Raw genomic sequence first — 24,366 nt, 5'->3', positions numbered from 1 at the left:
TGATATTGGCACTCTCTGCCCATGAAGATACCTATCATACTGGGCCATGGCCCTGATAATGATCGCCTTCTCCTGTGGGGAGAAAGCTTTCTCTTCTTCTGAGCTGCTGGAGCAGACATGGCTCAAAATCAAACAAAGAAAATGACAAAAGTACCTTGCTTCAGGGGGGGGAACAAGCGGATGTACTTTTGCACTGGACGGGCGCATGTCTGGGCGTTTTTATGCCCTGGGCGTATCTCACTAATTACGCGCAGAGAGGCGCTGAACATAGTCAGCGTCACGGCGCATGCGCCGTCCGTTCGGCCCTTCATTTGCATGGGGTCACGGCTCATTTCAATGGAACACGCCAACTTCCTTTCTACTTTCAATTACGCCGGCTTACGCCTAGGAATTTACTTTGCGCCAGCGCATCGTCGGGCACAAATACTCTGAGGATACGGTACTTGCCTCTCTAAGTTGAGCCGGCGTAACGTAAATGAGATGCGCTACGCCAGCCTATATATGCGCCGATGTACGTGGATCTGCCCCAATGGCTTTAAAATTACAGAGCTCAATTATTTTAGGATCCGTGGGTGTATGCCAACTGGTCCAAGTGCTTTATCCACCTTTATTCTGTCTAAATATTTCTAGACCATATCACTTTTGAGCCAATATACTGTATTTTTATTACATAACAAGGAAAACTTATGGGAAAGCTAATGAGACAGCACAGTATTGGTAATCTTCTTTCAAACAGACTATCTCTCATTGAAAAATGTCCAATAAGGGTGGAGCTTCAGCTATTGAGTTCTGTAAGGGATGTTTATATATATATATATAAAAAAACTGATAGAGGAACACATTCTAAATATTAAAATGATAATTATGTCTGAGTATAATAAATAAACAAAACATGGAAAACTTTAAACTTTCCATTTGGGGACTCCAAAATGGAAAAAAATTAAATATATATAGTGGTCTCTAATTATATGATGTGTTGGCAGCCACATAAAATTTTAAACACATTTTAGAAACAGGTTAAACCCTTAGGCCCCGTACACACGACCAAACATGTATGCTGAAACTGGTCCGCGGACCAGTTTCAGCATACATGTTTGGTCGTGTGTAGGCGCGAGCGGGCAGATTTCCAGCAAACATTTGCCCGCCGGGCCTTTTCCCAGCAGACAAATATTCCTGGACGTGTTTTAAAACCGTCCGCTGGAATCATGCCCGCTCGGACATGTACGGTCATCAGTACAGACCTACCGTACATGTCCGAGCGCCCGCCGTCCCTCGCATGCGTCGAATGAGTTCGACGCATGCGTAGAAGCATTTAAATGGTAGGCCCGATCACGTCGCCGTGTCATCGCCGCGTCATCGTCGCGGCCTCGCCCCGCGTATTGTTTACGCGCGGACTTCTGTACGATGGTTAGTACAGCCATCGTACAGAAGCCCTCGGGCAGACATGTACGGTGAAAACGGTCCGACGGACCGGTTTCATCGTACATGTTTGCTCGTTAGTACCCGGCCTAACAGTGATCTCACCTAAAAAAAAAAAAACAGGGTAAAAACATGTGTACAGTGACATGGACAACCAGGGAATGACCCCATCTCTTTAAACAGAAGAGGATAGAAGACTCGGGAATGAAATGTCACATGCCTGTGAATTTAGGTGAGTAAAAGGGTGCATTTATGTAGTTTTTTTTTTGCCGTCAATAATTTAGAGTGAGGTTAGGGGAAGGGTGTATGCGGAAGAGGGGCAATCAGTAGTTCAACTTAAAACAAAATAGTGTCCAATAGAGGTGTTTTGGGGATTAAAAAAATAAAAAATAAATCACAATTAAACTTGTACTTTCCCTAACAGAGGTCAGTGCTGTAATATACAGACTTAGAAAGTCCTCTTCAGCACTCAAACATTATTATTTCTTATTAGAAATAAGGAACATGTTCTGTGCTTTCCCTTCATATTTCCTCACTTGAGCAATCAGGATATTGAGGGGGATCTGGCAATTGTCTGCTTTATTTTTGATTTTGATTATGAAATTTTAGAGGAAGTTCTACCGTGCATGTACAGAGTATATATACACGCTACACAATGACAATTTTTGGAAAAAAAGCAGACAAGCCATTGCTGGAATCCTGTTTTCTATTTACAACCCATACATGTTACAGTATCTTCCAGGGTCAACATCTTTTATTATATATTTATTTTTTTTATTTTTTGGAGAGCCAAATTAGCTTTTGTGGCAACTGAAATACCTTTTTAACGGTAAGATCAATTTCTGTTGCTTCTGTTATTTCTGATATATTATTGTGTTGTTATACAATGATTGTTTGATATATTTAAGTGTATATTCGTGTTTTTTTAAATTCCATCAATTATATTATTTCAGCCCATTCGTAGGACTCCATCCATCTTTCTTTCCCGCATTTACCTTACTAAACATATAGTTGACCTTGGTGGTAGATATTTTTTACAAAGATATCCATTTGTTATTTATACCTTTAATGTTAATTTCCTTTTATTCTACTGGGTTTCTTAAGAGTGGTAGACCACAACATTCAGCTGTATTTACCGTATTTATCGTTGTATAACACGCACCCTAACTTTAAGAGGGAAGTTTCAGGAAAAAAACGTTCCATGGCCCCCTGCGTATAACACGCAGGCACAGTTTACCCTTTATTTTCAGGGTAAAAAAGTGAGTGTTATACGCAAATAAATACAGTAATTATTCTAAATAGTCTAAAGCAGGGCTCGACAAATCCCAGTCGCCATGGCGACTAGAAATAGCGTCCTGGCGACTTGGCTTGGAAGGTGGGCAAAAAAAAAAAAAAATTTGTTCCATAGGACTGGCGCTCCGCGGATTAGACCGAAGCCGCGGCCTCGCCTAAAACATCCTGCCCGCAGCTCGCCGCGATCGTGGGATGCCGCTCGCGGCCTTTTCCCAGGATCGCTGCGGGCAGGATGTTTTAGGTGAGGCCGCGGCTTCGGCCTTTTCCCCAGAATCGATCGCGGGGGGCCTGTGATGTCCGGTAATTGAGGCCGCGGCTTTGCCCATTTTTTTTAATACTATGAAAGATAATGTTACGCTGTGTAAATTCATACCCAACATGTCACGCTTAAAAATTGCATCCGCTCGTGGAATGCCGACAAACTTTTACCCTTTAAAATCTTCTTAGGTGACGTTTAAAAAAAAACTACAGGTTGCATGTTTTGAGTTACAGAGGAGGTATAGGGCTAGAATTATTACTCTCGCTCTACCAATCGCGGCGATACCTCTCGTGTGGTTTGAACACCGTTTACATATGCGGGCGTTGCTCACGTATGTGTTTGCTTCTGCGCGCAAGCTTGTCGGGACGGGGTGCGTTTTCTGGCTCCTAACTTTTTTAGCTGGCTCCTAGATTACAAGCAAATTTGTCAAACCCTGGTCTAAAGTGAAACCTGGTTTCTTTTGGTGACCACACTGTTTATTAATAAAATATGAGACACAGAGATATAGGGTACAACTTGTTTTCTGTCTATTCCTGTGCTTAATTTAGCACTTAAATGTTGTTGACAAAAATATATACCCTTTTTCCATTTGGAACAAATGTATATGGATTTTCTTTGCCAGTGATCCTCTAAGCCCAGGCCTTCAACAGACTCAGGCCGGGTTCACACTGGTACGACACAACTGCCCTGCAACATCCTACCTTGCCCTGCAACATTGGTCCTACTTTGGTCCTACTTCCATCCAATTTGAATGAACAAGCTAAGATTTTGAGATAGTCTGACTTGTCCTTTGACCAATCAAAACAATCCCAGTATGGGATAAATTCCTTTTACTGCTGCTGTAATCACCATGTCGGATGTCACAAGTCAGGAGGTTTTAACAAGGATCCAACTTTAATATTCAATGGGCTAAAGTAGGATCAAAGTCGGAACAAAGTAGTGCAGGAACCTTTTTCAGAGACAGACCGACTTGTGTAGGACCAGTTAAGACGGCTCTCATAGGGAAACATTGATTGTTACAAGTCATGCGACACGTGCTCCCAATGTCGGAGCGTTTGTCGTATCAGTGTGGACCCAGCCTTAAAGTTTCATTGCTCTACTCCTGAACTACAAAGTAAATTAGCCAGTCAGATCCCTGCATTGATTACTGTAATAATGTAATTGCCCATATTTGGATGTGTCCTGTGTTTCTTTTTGGGCAATAGTATAAGATATTGTAAGGGCGACTGAATAGTTGATGATAGGTTCCACTAGTCATTGCCCTAGGTGAGTACCCTCTTACCCACCATAACATTCCCTGTTGTGTTTTCCAACTCATTACCATAATTCGTCAATGCTCAAAAAAGTTAATGGCCTAACCAACAATCATTGCATATGATAAAGCATTGACTAGTGGTAAACACATCAGAGTATTACTTTTTTTAAGTACTTTGTTGATCTTCATGTGTCTGTTGGTTCCTTCATCTTCTTTTGAATGAGTAATCAATGACACTCTAGCTGAATATTTACTGGCTATGTCATGTAACTGTAGGTCACAGAAAGAGTGGAAGGGAGTCTGTGCTCTATTGCAAATGTAGAAATGGCAGATAGCAGAACGTTGTAACTTGTAATAGGTGCCAAATACATGATGAGTAAATAATAAAAAATTAAATTAGAAAATATAAAAAAATATGTCAAAATCCACCTCAAAAAGATTGCTCAATTGTGCTGCAGTTGCTGGTATTGTTATGTTTGATTTGTACAATATGCCCCTTGGCATAGACTTTAGACTTTTATTATTTGCATCTACAGATTATTCTTCAGCACACGATGTTGCTTCTTTTCATTGTGTTAGGAGTCTGTGCATCAAATACATCTGGTTTTACTGTGTACCGTATGAATAACAAAGGTAAAACAGACAATGTTGCTTTGATACCCTCATCTGTACAGTATTATTGAACAGTAACATGGCTTTTTTGTTGCGTTTCTTTTACACTTTTCTTTCTGGCATTACATGATGGTCTCGGCAGCAAGTTATTGTTGGGTATTAGTGGGTCTTGTAGGAGGGAGGCTGATGGTTGTTGTGCAAAGCACTGCTCTATTTTCTTTCACCAAAATACTTGTATATTTTAAAGTATATGTGGACCATAACAATTAACGTATCGATTTCCTTTTAGTCTATTAAATACACAATTTAAAATCATTCTAATAAGTGAAAAAAAAAATACCTTCTGATCCTGCTAGAAATTCAGTGAGTTTCAACCTCCACTATGCAGTGTTATCAGCCCTGCCCAGTTCTAGCTGTGTTCTAATGAACTCATTTCCCCTATGTTAAAAAGATGAGAAGAGGGGGAGTTGTACTGTAGTTCTAACACACTTGTTGCCCTATCACTGCTTTTTTATAGATGGAATTCAGTGAGCACTGTCACTAGGGCTGTTCTACACACTGTTTTATTACAGTGTAATATCTATCCATTGACAGTAAAGTAAAAAAAAAAGAATGCGGAAACCTGTAATTGGATATGAGATACAATGGCTTCCATTGTACAGTTTAATATATATACTATATATACTGTGCGTGTTTGTGTGTGTATATGTATATATATATATATATATATATATATATATATATATATATATATATACACACACACACACAGTGCCTTGAAAAAGTATTCATACCCCTTGACATTTTCCACATTTTGTCATGTTATAACCAAAAATGTAAATGTATTTTATTGGGATTTTATGTGATAGACCAGTGATGGTAAACCTTTTTGAGCCCGAGTGCCCAAACTGCAACATAAAACCGGCTTATTTATTTCAAAGCGCCATGCAGCACATCTCCATCACACTGTAAACTTCTAGCACATAGTATGTACTTGCCTTAAGCTCACACCTCTCTGTTGTCTGTCCACATCACATCAGTGAGAGACGACACATAATGTCGCGTACAGATGGTCGTTTTATGCGATGTAAAAAAACAACGTTTTCTGTGAAGTAAAAAACAAAGTTTTTGAAACTTCAATTTTCAAAAACGACGTTGCCTACACACCATCGTTTTTTCACAGTGCTCTAGCACTGCGAGGTTACGTTCACCACTTTTTTCTATTGAAGCTCGCTTCATAACTAGCTTCTCGGCATGCGCGGGTGTAAAAACGTCGTTTGAAACGTCGTTTTTTGCTACACACGGTCAATTTCTGTGAAGTAAAAAACGACATTTTGAAAAACGACACATAAAATTGAAGCATGCTTCAATTTTTTTTTGTTGTTTTTTACAAGACAAAGCGGCGTTTTCCCCCACACACGGTCAATGAAATTGACGTTTTTAAAAACGTCGTTTTTTAACATCGCATAAAACGACTGTCTGTACGCGGCATTATACATAGCCATGTAACTCATAGCACACCTTTTCACCATGCATCACACCCCTCCATGCAGCTCATGGCACACTTTCCTTTCCATCACACATCTGGTCCCCCCTTCGGCAACTCACCTCCCCCTCCTTGCCTTTTCTGTTGTATGGCAGTGGTGCGGTGACACTCATGTAGCCCGTCTTGCTCCCTCTGCCCATGCACACCTCTCCTGCTATCACCATAGCACAGAACATGGTCATGTGGCGCGGCTCATCACCGGCCGCTCTGGCCTCATTTCTGGGCTTTCTCACCAATGGAACGAAGCGGCTGCACACAGACGACCCCCAGGCAAACAAACTCCCACTTCTCCTTCCGTACGGCTCTTTCTATGGCCTCCCTTAATCTTCTAAATGGCAACGCAGACAGCTATAAAAATCTACATACAGTCGAATGAGAACGCCACAAAAAACTTTCAAGAGTGCAAGGTTTTTAATGATAAAACTGATTCATAGCAGAAAAAAGCCAATGCATTTCAGTGGGCAAACAAACTCTCCGATCATCAGGGCTTAGGAATTTAAATCTTTGAATAGACTTACTGATTGGTAGAGATTTCAGGAAGGCAGGCTAAGCCACTTTTAGTAAATGCAACAAAAGCAATTCCCAAGCCCTGATGAAGAGGAAGTGTGTTTGGCCCCGAAACTGTTGGCCCTTTTCTAATTTGAATCATTTTATTATTAAAAACCCTGGACTCTTGGAAATGTTTCCGTGCTCCCATTGGACTGTATGTGGATTCTCAACTCTGGGTCCTTCCATGTTTCTAAGCAGTGTCCCCATTTTGTGGAATGCTGTCAAAATGAAGCCAGTGTACCCAATGACAATTTCAGTGACTCTTAGAAAATCTGAATCCAGGTCTTTGTTTGTTCTTGTGTTATATGTCATCTACACACTGTCCTAAGCTAAAGCCAGCCAGAGATGGAGCAATTTTCTTTCCTCACTTTCTTTGCTCGCTTTCCCCATCAACATAGTCAGTGTTGATGGAGGAATCCCTCCCACGGAGCCATTGTGTTATCCCGGCGGGGACGGCACAGTGATTACTGCTAGCGATTTAAGAAATATTAAAGTTTTGTCTGTAGTTATAAACTTCAATCACATAGCACACAATTGTTTGTAGAAACTATCTTTTTCAAAAATTCTATTAGTTTATAACAGTAATAACAATGCCACATCATTAATAGCTGATAGTTTTGTGTCATTGTTAAAAAACGTTTGTTTTGCTTTGTTGACTGACAAACTGCATATTTAATTTCTTTGTATCTGATAAAAATGAATAATGCCTATCTTTTATTTTTCTTGTTTTTTGTAGAAAAATGTCAGGTGCAGATCACACATTCTGTTGGTTACTTTGTTCTGAATGAGGAGCCATCAATTATCAAATGTCCAGTTTTTCAGTATTTTCAGATGGATGTTTCTGAAACTTATCAGCAACCGTTTCAGCTTGCCTGGAATAAAAATGGTTCTGAGATTATAATTGCGGACGATGAATCTAGAATTCGTACAAACCAATATGCCTTGTGGTTTCTGCCAGCTGTAACAGAGGACACTGGCATGTACACTTGTATTGTCAGGTATGCTCTATTCTTTTAACCTCTAATTTTTTATTCCAGAGCATTTAACATTTATATATCTCGGGCCATTAAATGGAAATCCGCGTATTGCAATCTACAGTATATAATCCAAGCTTATTGAACGTATATACACATGGCTACTTGTTTACAGTTCCAAGATACATTTTGATTGTTAATGCAAAGAAGCGGATTAGTATTTGACATATATAACCCACTGGTGTACCCTCTAAGCATCGAAGCCTTTGTAAATTTCCAGTAGACAGCCCTAAGATAGCCATAGATGGATAGAATTTCAAATGAAAATTCTTAGGAAAAGTTTTAGGAAGATTTGCTCGAAATATTTCATTTGCTTTTAACATTTGATTTTGGGATCAATGGACTTTACCAAATGAAAACCACATACACTATGAGGGTACTTTCACACTGAGGGCGTCGGCGGTAAATTGCCACTTTACCATAGTTTTAAAGGCGCTTTTCGGCTGCTAGCGGGGCACTTTTAACCACCGCTAGCAGCCGAATAAAGGATTAAAAGCGCCCACAAAGCTACGCTCCCGAGGCGCTTCGGCGTCCTGGCACGCAAAACATGTCAGTCACGGCTCACCCCTATCTTTCTTGATGCCCTCTTATGTTCACAGAAGTTTACTGAAGTTTGTTTTGTTGTGCTGACACCCTGGGAATCCTTCTAGTGACGCCAGCGCTTGTACTCTCATTGCTCGTTTTCCACCCTCACTGATTGGCTCCTGGAGTCACCTGATGCCTGAGGGACGGTGTCTGGTCACCACCCCCTTTCTCTCTGTGTGACTCAGCGGAGCTTCCGCCCTCCCCTCCTCGCTTTCGACTGACGCGGCAGCGTCATTGAACCGGCTCGGTGGTTCCCATCCAGGACTTCCCCCGCCGCCTGAGATCTTCGTCGCGAGGAGGCATCTCGCTTCCATCAGCCTCCCTTTCAGTGTGGTATAACAGCAATATCCCTCCCTGCATGCAAACAGCGCCATCGTTCGCTCCCAGCGTGGTTGTTACCTCTCCACCGTCGGATTCCATCTCCCTGCATAGAGGCGTATAAGCGGCTGCTGAGGTATTGTATCACCTCCACATACCACTGTATGCACACTATTTGGAAAATTTCTTCAACACCTTCCCAGAAGTGTTCTTTTGGTTTCCATCCTACCATCACCATACAACTTCTGCACATGCATTGTGGACTACTCACTAGATTTTAATTGTTTATTTGCTTTGTGCTATTTGCTGCTACTTCTACTATTCATGTATATGTTTTTTACCATTTTTAAGACTATAAAGTGACATTTACTTAACTCCTGTGCGCTGTATTTTTTGTTTTATTGCTTTTTGCCCATGTCTCCTAGTGGTTGACAGCTGCACGGGAGGTTTTTTGTTTAACTTTTTTACTACACAGAACACTGTGCATTACCGTTTCTATGGTGTAGCGCTACCAGTGGGATTTTTCTTGTATTACTTTCAACCCTCCTGATTGACTGCTGGGGAAGAGCACCCGAACCTTGACTCCACTGCTGCCATCTACTGCACTGGGGTGGGAAGAACACCCCAGCACAACAGAATGAGCCCACAGCACAGCCAAGCTGAGACAGAGACCCTGTTTTGAACATAACAATTTGGATCCGAGTTTAACTACACTCTGATCCCCCTCTAAAATTTAAATAGCACCGGTACTCTAAAGTAACCAGGCGCTACACTACTTTCCCCAAAAAATGTCATTCGAAATGATATCCGTCTATGACCAGCTTTAGCAAGCTCCTGTAATTCATGCTAAGCTCGCTAAGTACCAGTGGCGGCTGGTGTTTTTTTGTTTGGGGATGGAAAACAACCACCCCCCGTATCACCTCAACATCCCCCCCCGTTTGCCAGTCCACCGGCACTTACCTGATCGATGGGCACATCGGGGAAAGGGGACAGGCTGCGGCAGGCATCTTGCAGCGTCTTCCGTGTCCTCTTCCCTTCTAAGATCACGGTGGCTTCAGCTGTGCGTCTCCTCCCCTCCTCCTAGGCGTCCAATAGGATCGCCTAACCTTTCAGCCAATCAGGAAACATGTAACAGACCCACACTTCCTGATTGGCGGAGAGGCGATTCAGTGTTAGTAAAGCAAATATTAATTTGCTTTTCTAATATATCTGGGTGAACTGCGAGCGCAATGCTCAATGTAATTGTCCGGCCCCTTTTCAATCAGGCGATTGAGCTCCGCGGTCTCGCCCATAGGAAAGGCCGCGACTTCGGCCTAGTTCCGGAACCACGGCCATCTTGGTACACCCGGTGGCGGCCTAGTAGGGGCGCGCTGACGTCATCGTCTGCTGCCTGCTGCGAGTGTGCTTTCTATTCTGGGAGATGTGGACATTACGGGGGAGATGTGTGGACATTACGGCGGAGATGTGTGGACATTACGGGGGAGATGTGTGGACATTAAGGGGGAGATGTGTGGACATTACGGGGGAGATGTGTGGACATTACGGGGGAGATGTGTGGACATTACGGGGGAGATGTGTGGACATTACGGGGTAGATGTGTGGACATTACGGGGTAGATGTGTGGACATTACGGGGTAGATGTGTGGACATTACGGGGGAGATGTGTGCACATTACGGGGGAGATGTGTGGACATTACGGGGGAGATGTGTGGACATTACGGGGGAGATGTGTGGACATTACGGGGGAGATGTGTGGACATTACGGGGGAGATGTGTGGACATTACGGGGGAGATGTGTAAACATTACGGGGGAGATGTGTAAACATTACGGGGGAGATGTGGACATTACTGACATTATCAGTACCAGCCCTACTCTCAACGAATAGTTTAGCAGAATACACTTTATCAATTAATGTCAATCAGGAACTTTAAACATGTATTAAATTAATGGCAGTAAGCTGTTTCTGTTGATGCAGTTTGATATAATGGTGTAATTTTTTTTTTTTTAAGGAATTCATCTTTCTGTCTTGAGATATCAATGTCCCTGACAGTTGTGAGCGATGAGAATTTATCTGATATTAAATATGAACAAATTGCTTTTGAGAAGTTCAACTTTTCGATGAGTTGCCCAGATATAAACGAATATGAAAGTAATTCAGGCATAATGAATCTGAAGTGGTATAAGGTATGACATTTCACAGTAAATAATCCTTTAATAACTATTTTGGAAATGTAAAAAATAAATTGCTGGCTTCTCATTATTACAACCATTATTATGTAAAAACTATACATACAATGTAGTATCCATTAAAAACGACCTACGGATAATTCTGACAGTGACAGATTCTTAGGGGGGGCAAAGGAGATGCAGGTGCCCAGGGTATAGTGCAGATGCCGACACCCCCACTGGATGATCTCCCCGCATCCTGTCCATTTAAGACCCTTCCACTGTTAGTGGAATTTGACCACACCCACAATTTGATGCAGTTGTGGGGGTTTTGGGGGATTGTGGTTGAGTTGCTGTACCTATTTTCTGTGAAAAAAAGCCCTGGTACCTATTATCTGACAGTTACCTGATTCAGAGTAAGCACCAACATTTTTTTTTTATGTCTAAAAATATTCAAATATATTTCCCTATGCAACCAGCTTAAAGTATATCCAATCTGAAGACCAAATATGTTATATTTTGCAACTTACAATTCCTAGGATCCAATGACTACTTTAGTTTACTTTTTCAAGCTATGTACATTTTCCGCAAGTACAGAAACATACTTATTGGTCCTGTCAGAATCCAGTGTGCTGAACTGAAATTAAAATAATGTTATCAACGTTCCCAGCTATCTTCTGTTAACTACAGAACAGCTCCCCTATATGTCATGGAGATGAGAAAAGGGGTGAATATTTTTGATCCAAACCAGGAATAGATAAGGTATGGTAAGTGAGCATTATCCTCTAGAATAGGAAGGGTGTTACTGGCAGGATCAACAAATGAAAAAATAAATAAATAAATTCTTAAAAAAAAAAGAGATGCTTTAAAGTGTAAGCTCATTCTTTCAGAGAAAGAAATTGAGAAGGTGAAATAACACCATACATATTTATTAGTTCTCGTTGTACCTATAGTGATGAGCTGTCAGTGCACACACTTCTCCCTTTTTAGCACTTCTGGGACAATCCAAGCAATGATCTGTACCAGCACTGACCAATCAGAATCCCCCTGACCCGTCCTGGAAATGCTACAGAAAGTAGAGGGAGAAGAGCAAATCAAGAATCCCCAGACCTCTAACCCTTTAAGTAACTGACTTTGTCTTGATTTGATTCTTTTGCAGTAGCATTAAGACTGAGAGGGGAAGAGCATGTTATAGTCAGGCTCTGCTGCTAGTCCTGCTGGTAAACATTCTGACAAAAGGAAAGGACTAAGGCTGGGTTTACACTAATGCAAACAGACATCACATGTGATTCACACCGCATTGCTGTGCAGATCACATGTAAAGTATGTGCAATGCAAACTCAGCCATACAAACTGAATGGCTGAAACCCCATCACATTTGCACCAAAATGGTGCAGGACCCTTTTTTTGGTCTGTTCTGGAATCAGATCACATGGGTGTTCACACCAATGCGATCCAATTCCTGTACCAATTGACAGTTCACACTGCGATCTGCAAACTGATCTGGGGGTGTCATTTACATTCTATTGACACCCATAGCAGTTTGCAGAGGGCAGTGTGAACTGACTGCGAGTGACAAGCAATGTGGGAACCCGCACAGGAATCCCTCTGGTTCCCGCATCGTAGATGTGTGAACCGAGACTAAATGAATAGAGATGATTAATTTTTTTAGTGTGTTGCTGCTCTTTTAAAGCGGAGTTCCACCCAAAAATGGAGCTGCTGTTTATCGGAACCCTCCCCCCCTCTGGTGTCAAATTTGGTACCTTTCAGGGGGAGGGGGGTGCAGATACCTGTCTAAGACAGCTATTTGTACCCACTTCCGGGAACAACTCGTGCGGCAGACATGCCCCTACACGCACCCGCCCGCTGTCTCCTGGGAAATACACTGTTCACAGGAGAAATCGGGGACCAGTCACGGTGCGGTGCTCTACTCACGCATGCGCAGTAGGGAACCGGGCAGTGAAGCCGCAACGCTTCACTTCCCGATTCCCTAACTGAGGATGGCGGCGGCTGAAGCCGAGGGACAAGCGATTGCTCGTCCTTGGCTCACGACATTGCGGGCATCCTGGACAGGTAAGTGTCCATTTTTTTAAAAGTCAGCAGCTGCAGTATTTGGCGGAACCTCCACTTTAATGTCCAGTCATCAGGTTGTGAGTAGGGAAGTGGCACCACTGTATTCTGTAATAAAAAAGGGGTTTTATTTTTCTGGGTGAGGTGCCTGGCAGCCGTATGGATAAAAAATATGCCTAAACTGACTTTCAGCTTTATTACAATTATGTAAATATGAAAAAGCAAGCATTTAGAATTTTTAATGTCACATTAAATATTATTTTAAGGTAAATGCTGGAATAATTACAAAAATAAATCGTACTCCCTGAAAAAACACTGCTTTTTATTTAAAGTTTATGACAAGTATATGCAGTTTTTTCCCAGGTATTATTATTGTTGCACCAGTAGATGGCGCTAGTTGCCTTATGCATGTTGTGCCATAATGATGTGATGACTTTCTGCAATCCTACCTTCCAAATGTAGTATTAGTTTATTCAAAACCAAAAGAGGAGCAGTAGCCAAGAGCAACCATTTAGCTTTGTGTTTTGTGCAGCTGCTCTTGTTTTTCTCTATTTTAACATAAAGTGTAAGTCCATGCAAAAACTAAAATCCCTGCATCTATAGACACCACAAATCTAACACTATCCGTGTAAAAAAAAAAAAATAGTATACATACCTTTTTGGAAGCCGATCTGTGTCCTATTGTGGAAATTTCCCTTCACATCCTTTCTAATAGCCTCTTCGTTTACAATAACCAAAACTAGTGTGCAATGGATTTTCTGTCTATTTCTGTTCTAGTGACCACCCCAACATTTGGGATTTTATTTCACTTTCACACTTAATGATAAAGGTAAAGAGGCCAAATAGAAAGGATGAATCTCCCTTACAGGGGTCCAGACAGCAATAAAAAGGTGTTCTAATCCTTCTCCACTCTATCCAAAGCTAGGAAAAAAGTTTTGCCTTTAGTTATATTAAAAAATAAATAAAAAAAAGTCAATGTTTCAGACCTCTATATTGAAAAATATATGTTAGTACAGTGCCTTGAAAAATGTTGTCATGTTATTTTATTTTATTTTTATGTGATAGACCAGGGGTGCCCAACCTTTTGATGGCTAAGGGCCGCTTAAGCAACTTAGTAACCAGTCGCGGGCCACGATGAGCGGAGTGAGCAGATTACAGGTCTGTGTCCAGTCTGCACATGCAAAAGCAGACACAGACAGCCCAATCTACTCTATGGGCCCTCTGATCCAATCAGATGGAAGGGGACAAATCCACTTTTTTTAGCAGATCGGATTGGAGGTAGGCAGGTGTAAACAGACAAAAGTCTGTTTACATCTGCTGCTCCATAGAGGTGAATGGAGGGTCCGATTGGGTCGGACCGATTATGTGAAAGGGGCCTAAGGCTGCTTTTACACTGATGGTCTGCAGTCTATTGCGGCGCAGTGTACCTGAGGTTTTCCCACCGGTTAGCTGCACTTTGCCACAGATGTCTATTATATCCTGCAGGTGTGGTGCATTTTCTGAAAAGCCGCTTGTTTCCTCTACCGCCGGCTTCATTTACAACACTGATGTTCTCTTTTGGCAGGTCGGCAACCTGCAATCTGGGCTTGCCAACCAGCCATCCCAGAGCAGGAGGTCGCGGGCCACGTTAGAGGGCTCCACGGGCCACATGTGGCCTCCGGGCCACTGGTTGGGCACCCCTGTGATGGACCAACACAAAGTGGCACACAATTGTGAAGTGGAAGGAAAATTTTATTTTTTATACAAATAAATATGTGAAAAGTGTGGCGTGCATTTGTATTCCCCCCCCCCCCCCCGAGTCAATACTTTTTATAATCACCTTTCGCTGCAATTACAGGTGAAAGTCTTTTTGGGGATGTCTCTACCAACTTTGCACATCTAGAGAGTGAAAATTTTGCCCATTCTTTGCAAAATATTGCGTTTGTGAACAGCAATTTTCAAGTCTTGCCACAGATTCTCAATTGGATTTAGGTCTGGACTTTGGGTCATTCTAACACATGAATAGGCTTTCATCTAAAGCATTATATTGGCTGTATGTTTAGGGTCACTCTCCTGCTGGAACGTAAACCCCTGCCCCAGTCTTAAGTCTTTTGCAGACTCTAACGGGTTTTCTTCTAAGATTGCCCTGTTTTTGGCTCCATCCATCTTACCGTCAACTCTGACCAGCTTTCCTGTCCCTGCTAAAGAAAAGCATCCCCACAACATGATGCTGCCACCACCATGTTTCATGGTGCGGATGGTGTGTTCAGGGTGATGTGCAGCGTTTTCCGCCATGCATAGTGTTTTGCTTTTATGCCAAAAAGTCAAATTTTGGTCTCATCTGACCAGAGCACCTTCTTCCACAGGTGTGCTATCCCCCCCCCCCCCACATGGCTTCTCGCAAACTGCAAACGGGACTTCTTATGGCTTTCTTTCAACAATGGCTTTCTTCTTGCCACTCTTCCATAAAGGCCAGATTTGTGGAGTGGTCCTGTGGACAGATTCTCCCACCTGAGCTGTGGATCTCTGCAGCTCCTCCAGAATTACCATGGGCCTCTTGGCTGCTTCTCTGATTTATGCTCTCCTTGCCCAGCCTGTCAGTTTAGGTGGACGGCCATGTCTTGGTAGGTTTGAAGTTGTGTCACACTCTTTCCATTTTCAGATGATGGTTTGAACAGTGCGCCATGAGATGTTCAAAGCTTGGTATATTTTTTTTATAACCTAACCCTGCCTTTACCTTCTCCAAAACGTTATCCCTGACCGGTATGGTGTGTTCCTCAGCCTTCATGATGCTGTTTGTTTACTAAGGTTCTCTAGCAAACCACTGGGAGCTTCACAGAACAGCTGTATTTATATTGAGATATTAATTACACACAGGTGGACTCTATTTACTAATTAGGTGACTTCTGAAGGCAATTGGTTCCACTAGATTTTAGATAGGGGTATCAGAGTAAAGGGGGCTGAATACAAATGCACACCACACTTTTCAGACATTTATTTGTAAAAAATGTTGAAAACCATTTATCATTTTCCTTCCACTTCCCAATTATGTGCCACTTTGTGTTGGTCTATCACATAAAATCCCAATAAAATACATTTATGTTTTTGATTGTAACTTGACAAAATGTGGAAAATTTCAAGGGGTATGAATACTTTTTCAAGGCACTAATAACACAGCAATAATATAAATATGAACAGACTTCTAAAAGTCATTGATGTATTTTTAGTGGATGGAGCATAGTTGCTTATATTTAAAATGAAAGCTTGTGGGGCACGCTATTTCTCACACAGAAAGTTTAGTATGGGAATAACTTTTTTCTTATCTTGGTCATTTGGTTTTATGACTCGAACTACGGGCATTCTCTGATAGGAGAACCACTGGACAGGCTGAAAATAAAATGGGAGATATACAGATAATTTAATTTTTTTTGTGTTACTGGATGTTGTAACTCAAGATTTAAAGTTGAAATATTTAATAGATGACCCCAAGATAAAGTAACATGCAGCAGGCAGGTCTCTAATCTTCCGTATATCAAACAATGGATTTCCGAGAACAGAAAGATAAATATGGAATACATTTATTTCTAGTTAATGATCTCAATCTGTTCATCCCACCTCTTTCAAAACTTTACTGGCTTGTCCTTGAACTCTATAATCCTTATTTATATGTAATGATTTCTGTGGTCAGTTTGCATAGGGGTGGGGAGAAACTGACAGGATCAGACAGTTTTTTTTTTTTAGTGGTTACAGGGGTCCAAATAACACAGGACAAGAACTGTGTCATATAACATGCTTTAACCCCGTCCTGACGGTCGTACGACTTTATACGACCGCAGTGTGGATCTTAATTGCCGAGAGGCCGTCTATATACGGCCATCGCCCTCCAACCACTGTGTCCGCCGCATCACTGAGATGCCGATGCGCGTGCCTGGCGGCCGCGATGGCCGCCAGGCACCCGCGATCGGCGGTTACAGAGACAAAGACGTGGATCTGTGTGTGTAAACGCACAGATCCACATCCTGTCAGGGAGAGAGGAGACCAATCTGTGTCCCTTGTACATAGGGACACAGATCGGTCAAATCCCCCAGTCAGTCCCCTTCCCCCACAGTTAGAAACACTATGCAGGGTACACATTTAACCCCTCCCTCACCCCCTAGTGTTAACCCCTTCAATGCCAGTCACATTTATACAGTAATTAGTGCATATTTATAGCACTGATCGCAGTATAATGGTGCCAAAAATGTGTCAAAAGTGTCTGATGTGTCTGCCATAATGTCGCAGTCCCAATAAAAATCGCAGATCGCTGCCATTACTAGTAGAAAATAAATAATAAAAAAAAATTATTCTGTCCCCTATTTTGTAGGCGCTATAACTTTTACGCAAACCAGTCGCTTTTTTTTTTTTTTTTTGTTTTATCAAAAATATGTAGAAGAATACGTATCGGCCTAAACGGAGAAAATAGTTTTTTTTTTTTTTTTAAATTGGGCTATTTAATATAGCAACAAGTAAAAACTATTGATTTTTTTTTCAAAATTGACGCTCTTTTTTTGTTTATAGCGCAAAAAATAAAAACCGCAGAGGTGATCAAATGCCACCAAAAGAAAGCTCTACTTGTGGAGAAAAAAGGACGTCAATTTTGTTTGGGAGCCACGTCGCACGACCACGCAATTGTCAGTTAAAGCGACGCAGTGCCGGAAGCTGAAATTTCACCTGGGCAGGAGGGGGGTATATGTGCCCAGTAAGCAAGTGGTTAAAGGAACAGGATCAAGTAAAAGTTCTCAGGCCCCCTGTAAAATCATGCAATAATATATATATATTAATTATCTATATTGTGACTACCAACAAAGACCAATAAGGTGGATTGGTGCAGCTCAGCCTAAAAGGGAAAAAGACCCGAGCAGTTACACTTTGTGTTCTGTTGGCATCTCAAGGGTTAATTTTATGTCTACTCTGTGTGTACATTTCAGGCAATAAAAATAGATCCGCTTATTTCTCAACATGTCTATTTTTTTTCTTTTTGATCAGAATGGAGAAGCTCTGGTGAATGAAAACTCCAGATTTCAGTATGTCGATGGTAACACATATGCTTTAATAAAGAATGTAGATCACGACGATGCCGGGTATTATAAATGCCAGTTGGACTTCACTCATGAGAACAGACACTTCTCAGTTTCCAGGATTATACAGCTGCAAATTATAGGTAATTTCTAGCATCCTAGGACTTTTAATGCTTTAAGGTTAGGTTGGGTCATTTCTGGCCACACATTACAATGTAAAGCAATATTGTATGTGGCCTGTCAGTGATAAGAATATACAGAGTAAAACTGTTATGTCAAAGCTAAACTTTTTTTCAAATTCAAAGTTAAACTTTAATCTGCTTAAATGTTGCCCTCCTTCCCTCCCTCATCGACATGCTAATGACCATATTCAATAAAATCTTTACATATTGTTTACATACCTTATTTTGTACCCAGTGACATCATCGCTGTGTTTCTTTTTTTTTTTTTTTGCTTCTCTATGCACATATTTAGCAAAATTTTAGCAAAATTAAACTGCTTAATTCTCATGTTTATGTTTCTTACAATTAAAGGTGTTACTAAACCCACAACAGTAAAATCAGTCTGTATATGCAGTAAAGCATGCTTGTTATACTCACTGTGGAACCTAAGGCCACATGGGGCGGATCAGTAATGATCCACCTCCGTATGCTCAGTGGGGATCGCTCCGTTGATCCACGCTGAGCCGGCGGATGACAGGGCGGTCCCCGCACACTGTCCGTGTTCATCCGATCCGCAGACGGAAGGAAAAATAGTGTTTTCTTCCGTCTGCAGAATCGGATCATTGCGGAGGCAGACGAGATGTTCATCCGCTGACACCCGCGATCTCATAGGGACCAATGTATGTCCCTTTTTCATCCATTCATTTGTACACGGATGGATGAAAAAGCGGACATACGGTCCGCATGTGTGAAAGGGGCCTGAATGGGAATTGAGGAGCGATGCAATAGGAAAAATAGCGGACAGTCTGATATGATAAAGTCTGTGAATTTCTGGGAAATCTTCTTGACCTCAGTCCAGGAGGGTCTCAATGGTGGACAGGGCCAAAACATGTGTAAGGCTGAACCCTTGGCCATGTTATCTCTCCAACAATTGTCTGTGGAGTCAGGAAACTGTTTATGTGATGATCGTAGGAGACCCCTAGAGCAGGGATCTCAAACTGGTGGTCCTCCAGCTGTGGCAGAACTACAATTCCCATGAGGCATTGCAAGGCTGACAGTTACAAGCATGACTCCCAAAGGCAGAGGCAAGATGGTACACAACAGCTGGAGGGCCCCCAGTTTGAGACCCCTGACATAGAGAGTATCTTAAATCTGTGTTCAGATAGAGGATTTTAGGGTGAAGTGTAAGGATTCTACATTTTTGTTGTGGAGAGAAGGTCACATTCAAGTTCTTGTTCCCATTTGCTTTGAATGCACATACTGTACCTTTTAACATGTTTTATGACACCTCTAAATCTCCTTTGCTATATCCAGGTCACGAGAGAAGACATCCTGTCATTGTTCAACCAAGTCGAAAGATTATAGCTGCTGCCATAGGTATGACTCATTTCTAATTATAATGGGATATACAGACTGGGAGATCAGGAAGTATCTTTCATAATGACATGCAAGGGAGTATGTGGTCATAATCGGGAAAAAGTGAAAATCTTAAGTATATTGACTCAACAACTGAATAAACACCAGAGATCTATTTTTATAGAATCTGCCTGAGCTCCATTCCTCGGAATAGGAGGGTCTATGGGAGTGACTATGTTTTTTTCTACTATTATGTAAACACATTTGCAGCGGATCTTATAAAAAGATTCTGGAGTTTTCTTCTTTTATTTCTTGTTAAATTTTTAATCTATTTTTCTTTAGTACAATACATTTTTGTAATTCCATTATTATTCAGTTTTTGTTTTGTTAAAACATGCAATTACCAAAGAATGTCCTGAATAAACATGAAACTATGATATAACATACATGAAGACTTTAATGTATGTTTCATATGTAACCTGTTTATGAAAGTTCTTCCTTTCTAAAGTTTTATATACTTGTATTTCACATGTAATTAATGTTTATTCATGTGCAATTACAATACCTATTTAATAAAACGTTTGTAATAATAATAATAATTAAAAAAAAAAGATTCTGGAAGTAAAATGGTTTTCAGCCAAGGAAGCTGCCATCTTGGCCTCTGTTTAATCTACAACTGCCATGATGCTGCACATGTGATCAGTTATGACACCAGCCATTGGATGGTTTGACAGTTTGGTTGAGAGCACAACCAATCTGCAGTTAGCATTCCCGGTATGCCGGGAATGTTAACTGTTCTCTGAAAATGTTACATCGATAGGTTTACTTCCGCTTTAAAGGATCAGTTCACCTTTGTTCACCTTTGGGAACATGTTACATGTTCCACCCATTTTTAGAGTGGAACATGTTACATGTTCCCACTGTTGCAGCATCTCCTCGATCTGCTGCCAGTAGTGACAGTGAGCTGGGAATCTTCTCCCCAATCTTGCCGTTACAGTTTAAATAAAATGCGTCCACGTTTTTATATTTTTTTATTTGTGACAGCGAGATCGGGGAGAGAAGATCCCCAGCTCACTGTCACTACTGGCAGCGGAATCACTATAGGCCTTAACAGAGTTCTATGAATGCGAGAACTACAAGTACTGACAGCCTTTACAGCTGACGGCTTGTAGTTCTTAATGAACTACCAGGACGCTGTTGAGTGCTCTAGGTAGTTCATTGATGATTCCTGGTAGTATGTAACTGCCTGCTCATATGATCTGCTGATCGTGGGTGCAATGTTTTGCAGGCTCCTAGTAAAAAAAAAAAAAGAATACACATTTTTGTTATATGCAAAAAGATGTGCATTTATTATATTTTTAAAAGATGAACTTATCCTTTAACAGCCAAGAACAGGCCAGTGTGTATTTTTTGATTCACCAGCAGTTGAAATCTGCTCTCTTTTGGGATAAAGTCTAAGGCCCGGATTCACGTAGGAGCGCGCAACTTTGTGCGAGCGTAACGTATCCTATTTACGTTACGCCTCCGCAACTTTGACAGGCAAGTGCTGTATTCTCAAAGCAAAGTTGCGGCGGCGTAGCGTAAATAGGCCGGCGTAAGCCCGCCTAATTCAAATGTGGAAGATGTGGGCGTGTGTTATGTTAATTTATTGTGACCCCACGTAAATTACGCTTTTTACGAACGGCGCATGCGCCGTCCGTGAAAGTATCCCAGTGCGCATGCTCCAAATTAACCCGCAAAAAGCCAATGCTTTCGATGTGAACGTAAATGACGCCCAGCTCTATTCACGAACGACTTACGCAAACGACGTAAAACGTGAAAAATTCGACGCTGTTCCGACGTCCATACCTAACATTGGTACGCCTCATATACGCCTCATATACGCCTCATATACGCCTCATAGAGCAGGGGTAACTTTACCCTGGAAAAAGTCTAACGTAAACGGCATATCTGTACTGCGTCGGCCGGGCGTACATTCATGAATAGGCGTATCTAGCTGATTTACATATTTCTAGGCGTAAATCAGCGTACACGCCTCTAGCGGCCAGCGTAAATATGCAGTTAGGATACGACAGCATAGGAGACTTACGCTGGTCGGATTTTAGAGAATTTTTTTCGTATCTGATTCTTTGAATCAGGCGCCAAGATACGACGGCTCAGACTCAGAGATACAACGTCGTATCTCCTACGAGAATCTGGCCCTAAATATATTTAAATGTATTCACACAGACATACAGCTACTGATAGGTCCATTTCTAGAAGAAAAACAGACTTTTTATCATGGTAATATCGTGGAAATATTTTTTGAGCGATCAATTGGGTACAGATACATAATATACTTACTGTACAAAAAGACTTTTTATGACAGCCTTCTTAAAGGTTTATTATTTAATTCTCCCAAAGGTTCTAAGCTAGTCATTCCGTGCAAGGTGTTTACTGGTCCTGATGAAAGCGGTCTTATGGTGTGGTGGCTGGCAAATCAATCTTTTGTTGATGACTACTCTGCAGATGGTCGTGTGGTAGAAGGTACATTACAGTAAGTATTTTGTACTATAACTTTAAATAGATTGGACATATTAGTTACATAGTTACATAGTAGATGAGGTTGAAAAAAGACACAAGTCCATCAAGTCCAACCTATGTGTGTGATTATATGTCAGTATTTCATATCCCTGTATATTGTGGTCATTCAGGTGCTTATCTAATAGTTTTTTTTTTTTAATTATTGATGTTCCCAGCTGAAACCACCACCTGTGGAAGGGAATTCCACATCATTGCCGCTCTTACAGTAAAGAACGCTCAGCGCAGTTTAAGGTTAAACCACTTTTCTTCTAATTTTAGTGAGTGGCCACGTGTCTTGTTAAACTCCCTTCTGCGGAAAAGTTTTATCCCTATTGTTGGGTCACCAGTACGGTATTTGAAAATTAAAATCATAACCCCCTTTCAAGCGTCTCTTCTCCAGAGAGAATAGGTTCAGTGCTCGCAACCTTTCCTCATAACTAATATCCCCCAGACCCTTTATTAGCTTTGTACTTTACTCCATTTCCAGTACATCCCTTCTAAGGACTGGTGCTCAGAACTAGACAGCATACTCCAGATGCGGCCGGACCAGAGTCTTGTAGAGTGGAAGAATTATCACTTTATATTTTTAGTTAATCCCCCGTTTAATGCATGCCAATATTCTGTTTGCTTTGTTAGCAGCAGCTTGGCATTGCATGCCATTGCTGAGCCTATCATCTACTAGGACCCCCCCAGGTCCTTTCCATCCTAGAGGTTCTCCCCCAGTGTATAGATTGCATTCATACTGTATTTTTGCCACCCAAATGCATTTTTCCTACAAAAATACCTTCAATACAAAAGGGCTTTATTGCACAATACATTTTCACCAAAGTGTTTGTGACGGTATGATTTAGTTTGGTGCCTCAATTTAAGTTGTAAATTAGCGAGTTTATGTTCATGGGCTAAATGACCTGTTTGTAAATCAACTGTATGCTTCTGGCTAAACATTAATATCTCCTTTGCATTGCAGAAAGACTATGGATACCACTGGTCAGTATTTCGAGGTCTCACTCATCTTTGTGCACATTAAAGAAGAGGATTTCAGCACAGATTTTAAGTGCATAGCCAGCAATGATTATGGCCAAGAAGTCCTGCCAACACAAATAAGACAAGCAGGTATTGTGAGGAATGCCATGCATACTTCCTATTTATTATATTAGTGGTTGATAAAAAATTCTGTATCGATGTATTGCAGAAAATAATCTGTCTGAACTGTGTAAGATCTCCGTTATTTTTTTTATTTTATTTCTTGAGCATGTAAATTGATTATGGGGGAAAACTTTTTGTAAAGACCCTCCAGGCTATAAAAAGCATGGTTCGTGTATGTCATGCATGAATACATTGTAAAACATTGCAGAAGTCTGCACTTGAAAAAAAAAGATGTTCATGCTTCAAAATAAATAACATTTACAGAAAAAATATATATTATTTAGTCCTGGGTTTAGGGCAATAGGTTAAATTAAAATATCACTTCCCTCTGAAGATCAATAAATTCATATTTTCTTGCTACTTAACCTGCTGCCCGCAAGAATTAGGTGCCCTATTGATTTCAATTTGGAACCTGCCAACACCCAGACATGGAGTAACAGGGTGTGTAGCAAAGTGTGGAGATTGCCACAGAACTTAAAGTGGACCTTCAGTTTTTTTTTTTTATCTTTCCATCTATTAAATCTTCTGCCCTTGTTGTTTTAACTTTGGATAGTAAAACATTTTTTTTCTGCCAGTAAATACCTTATACAGCGCACTTCCCGTTTCTTGTCTGGTAAAAAGCATAGGCTTATGACATCATGCACAGCTCTCTCTCTCTCTCTCTCTCTCTCTCGTGAGAGTTTGCCAGGAAGGGAGGGGGGAATGAGTCATAAGAGGGCCAACCAGAGCTGTAGAGCTGGAGGTGTACCTCTGTGTGTCTGTGTAAACCCAGGAAGTGAACAGGCAGAAGCTTCAGCTGCCAACAGTTAAAATGGACGCAGCCAGACTGAGTGGAGGGAGATTTCTGCAGCATATTTGGCAAGTACAGAATCACACTATACAGGTATATAAAATAATATGCAAAGTGGTTGGAGGGAAGCTTCAGAATGACAGATGTTTTTATTACAAATTATGTAAGCAGACCGCAGTTCCCCTTCATGTGTTGCGCTATATAAGTT

At 41.3% G+C, this 24,366-nt stretch overlaps 1 protein-coding gene across 2 annotated transcripts in view; it reads left to right on the top strand.

Annotated features, from left to right (window-relative positions):
* The first annotated feature begins 2,079 nt into the window (after nucleotides 1-2,079).
* IL1R2 (interleukin 1 receptor type 2) overlaps nucleotides 2,080-24,366 on the top strand; it is a 35,823-nt gene continuing 13,536 nt past the window's right edge. For both annotated transcript variants that reach the window (XM_040336416.1, XM_040336415.1), the window contains exons 1-8: nucleotides 2,080-2,248; nucleotides 4,763-4,859; nucleotides 7,670-7,931; nucleotides 10,881-11,055; nucleotides 18,112-18,286; nucleotides 19,619-19,681; nucleotides 22,064-22,196; nucleotides 23,190-23,335. In XM_040336416.1, the coding sequence (XP_040192350.1) occupies nucleotides 4,781-4,859; nucleotides 7,670-7,931; nucleotides 10,881-11,055; nucleotides 18,112-18,286; nucleotides 19,619-19,681; nucleotides 22,064-22,196; nucleotides 23,190-23,335 (1,033 nt within the window). In that variant the 5' untranslated portion in view covers nucleotides 2,080-2,248; nucleotides 4,763-4,780. The remainder of the gene's footprint in view (nucleotides 2,249-4,762; nucleotides 4,860-7,669; nucleotides 7,932-10,880; nucleotides 11,056-18,111; nucleotides 18,287-19,618; nucleotides 19,682-22,063; nucleotides 22,197-23,189; nucleotides 23,336-24,366) is intronic.

This window comes from Rana temporaria, chromosome 2 (assembly GCF_905171775.1).
Source record: "Rana temporaria chromosome 2, aRanTem1.1, whole genome shotgun sequence".
In the NCBI taxonomy this organism is placed as follows: Eukaryota; Metazoa; Chordata; class Amphibia; order Anura; family Ranidae; genus Rana; species Rana temporaria.
The sequence above is the reverse complement of the archived record's forward strand: the minus strand, read 5'-3'. Positions and strand labels throughout refer to the sequence as shown.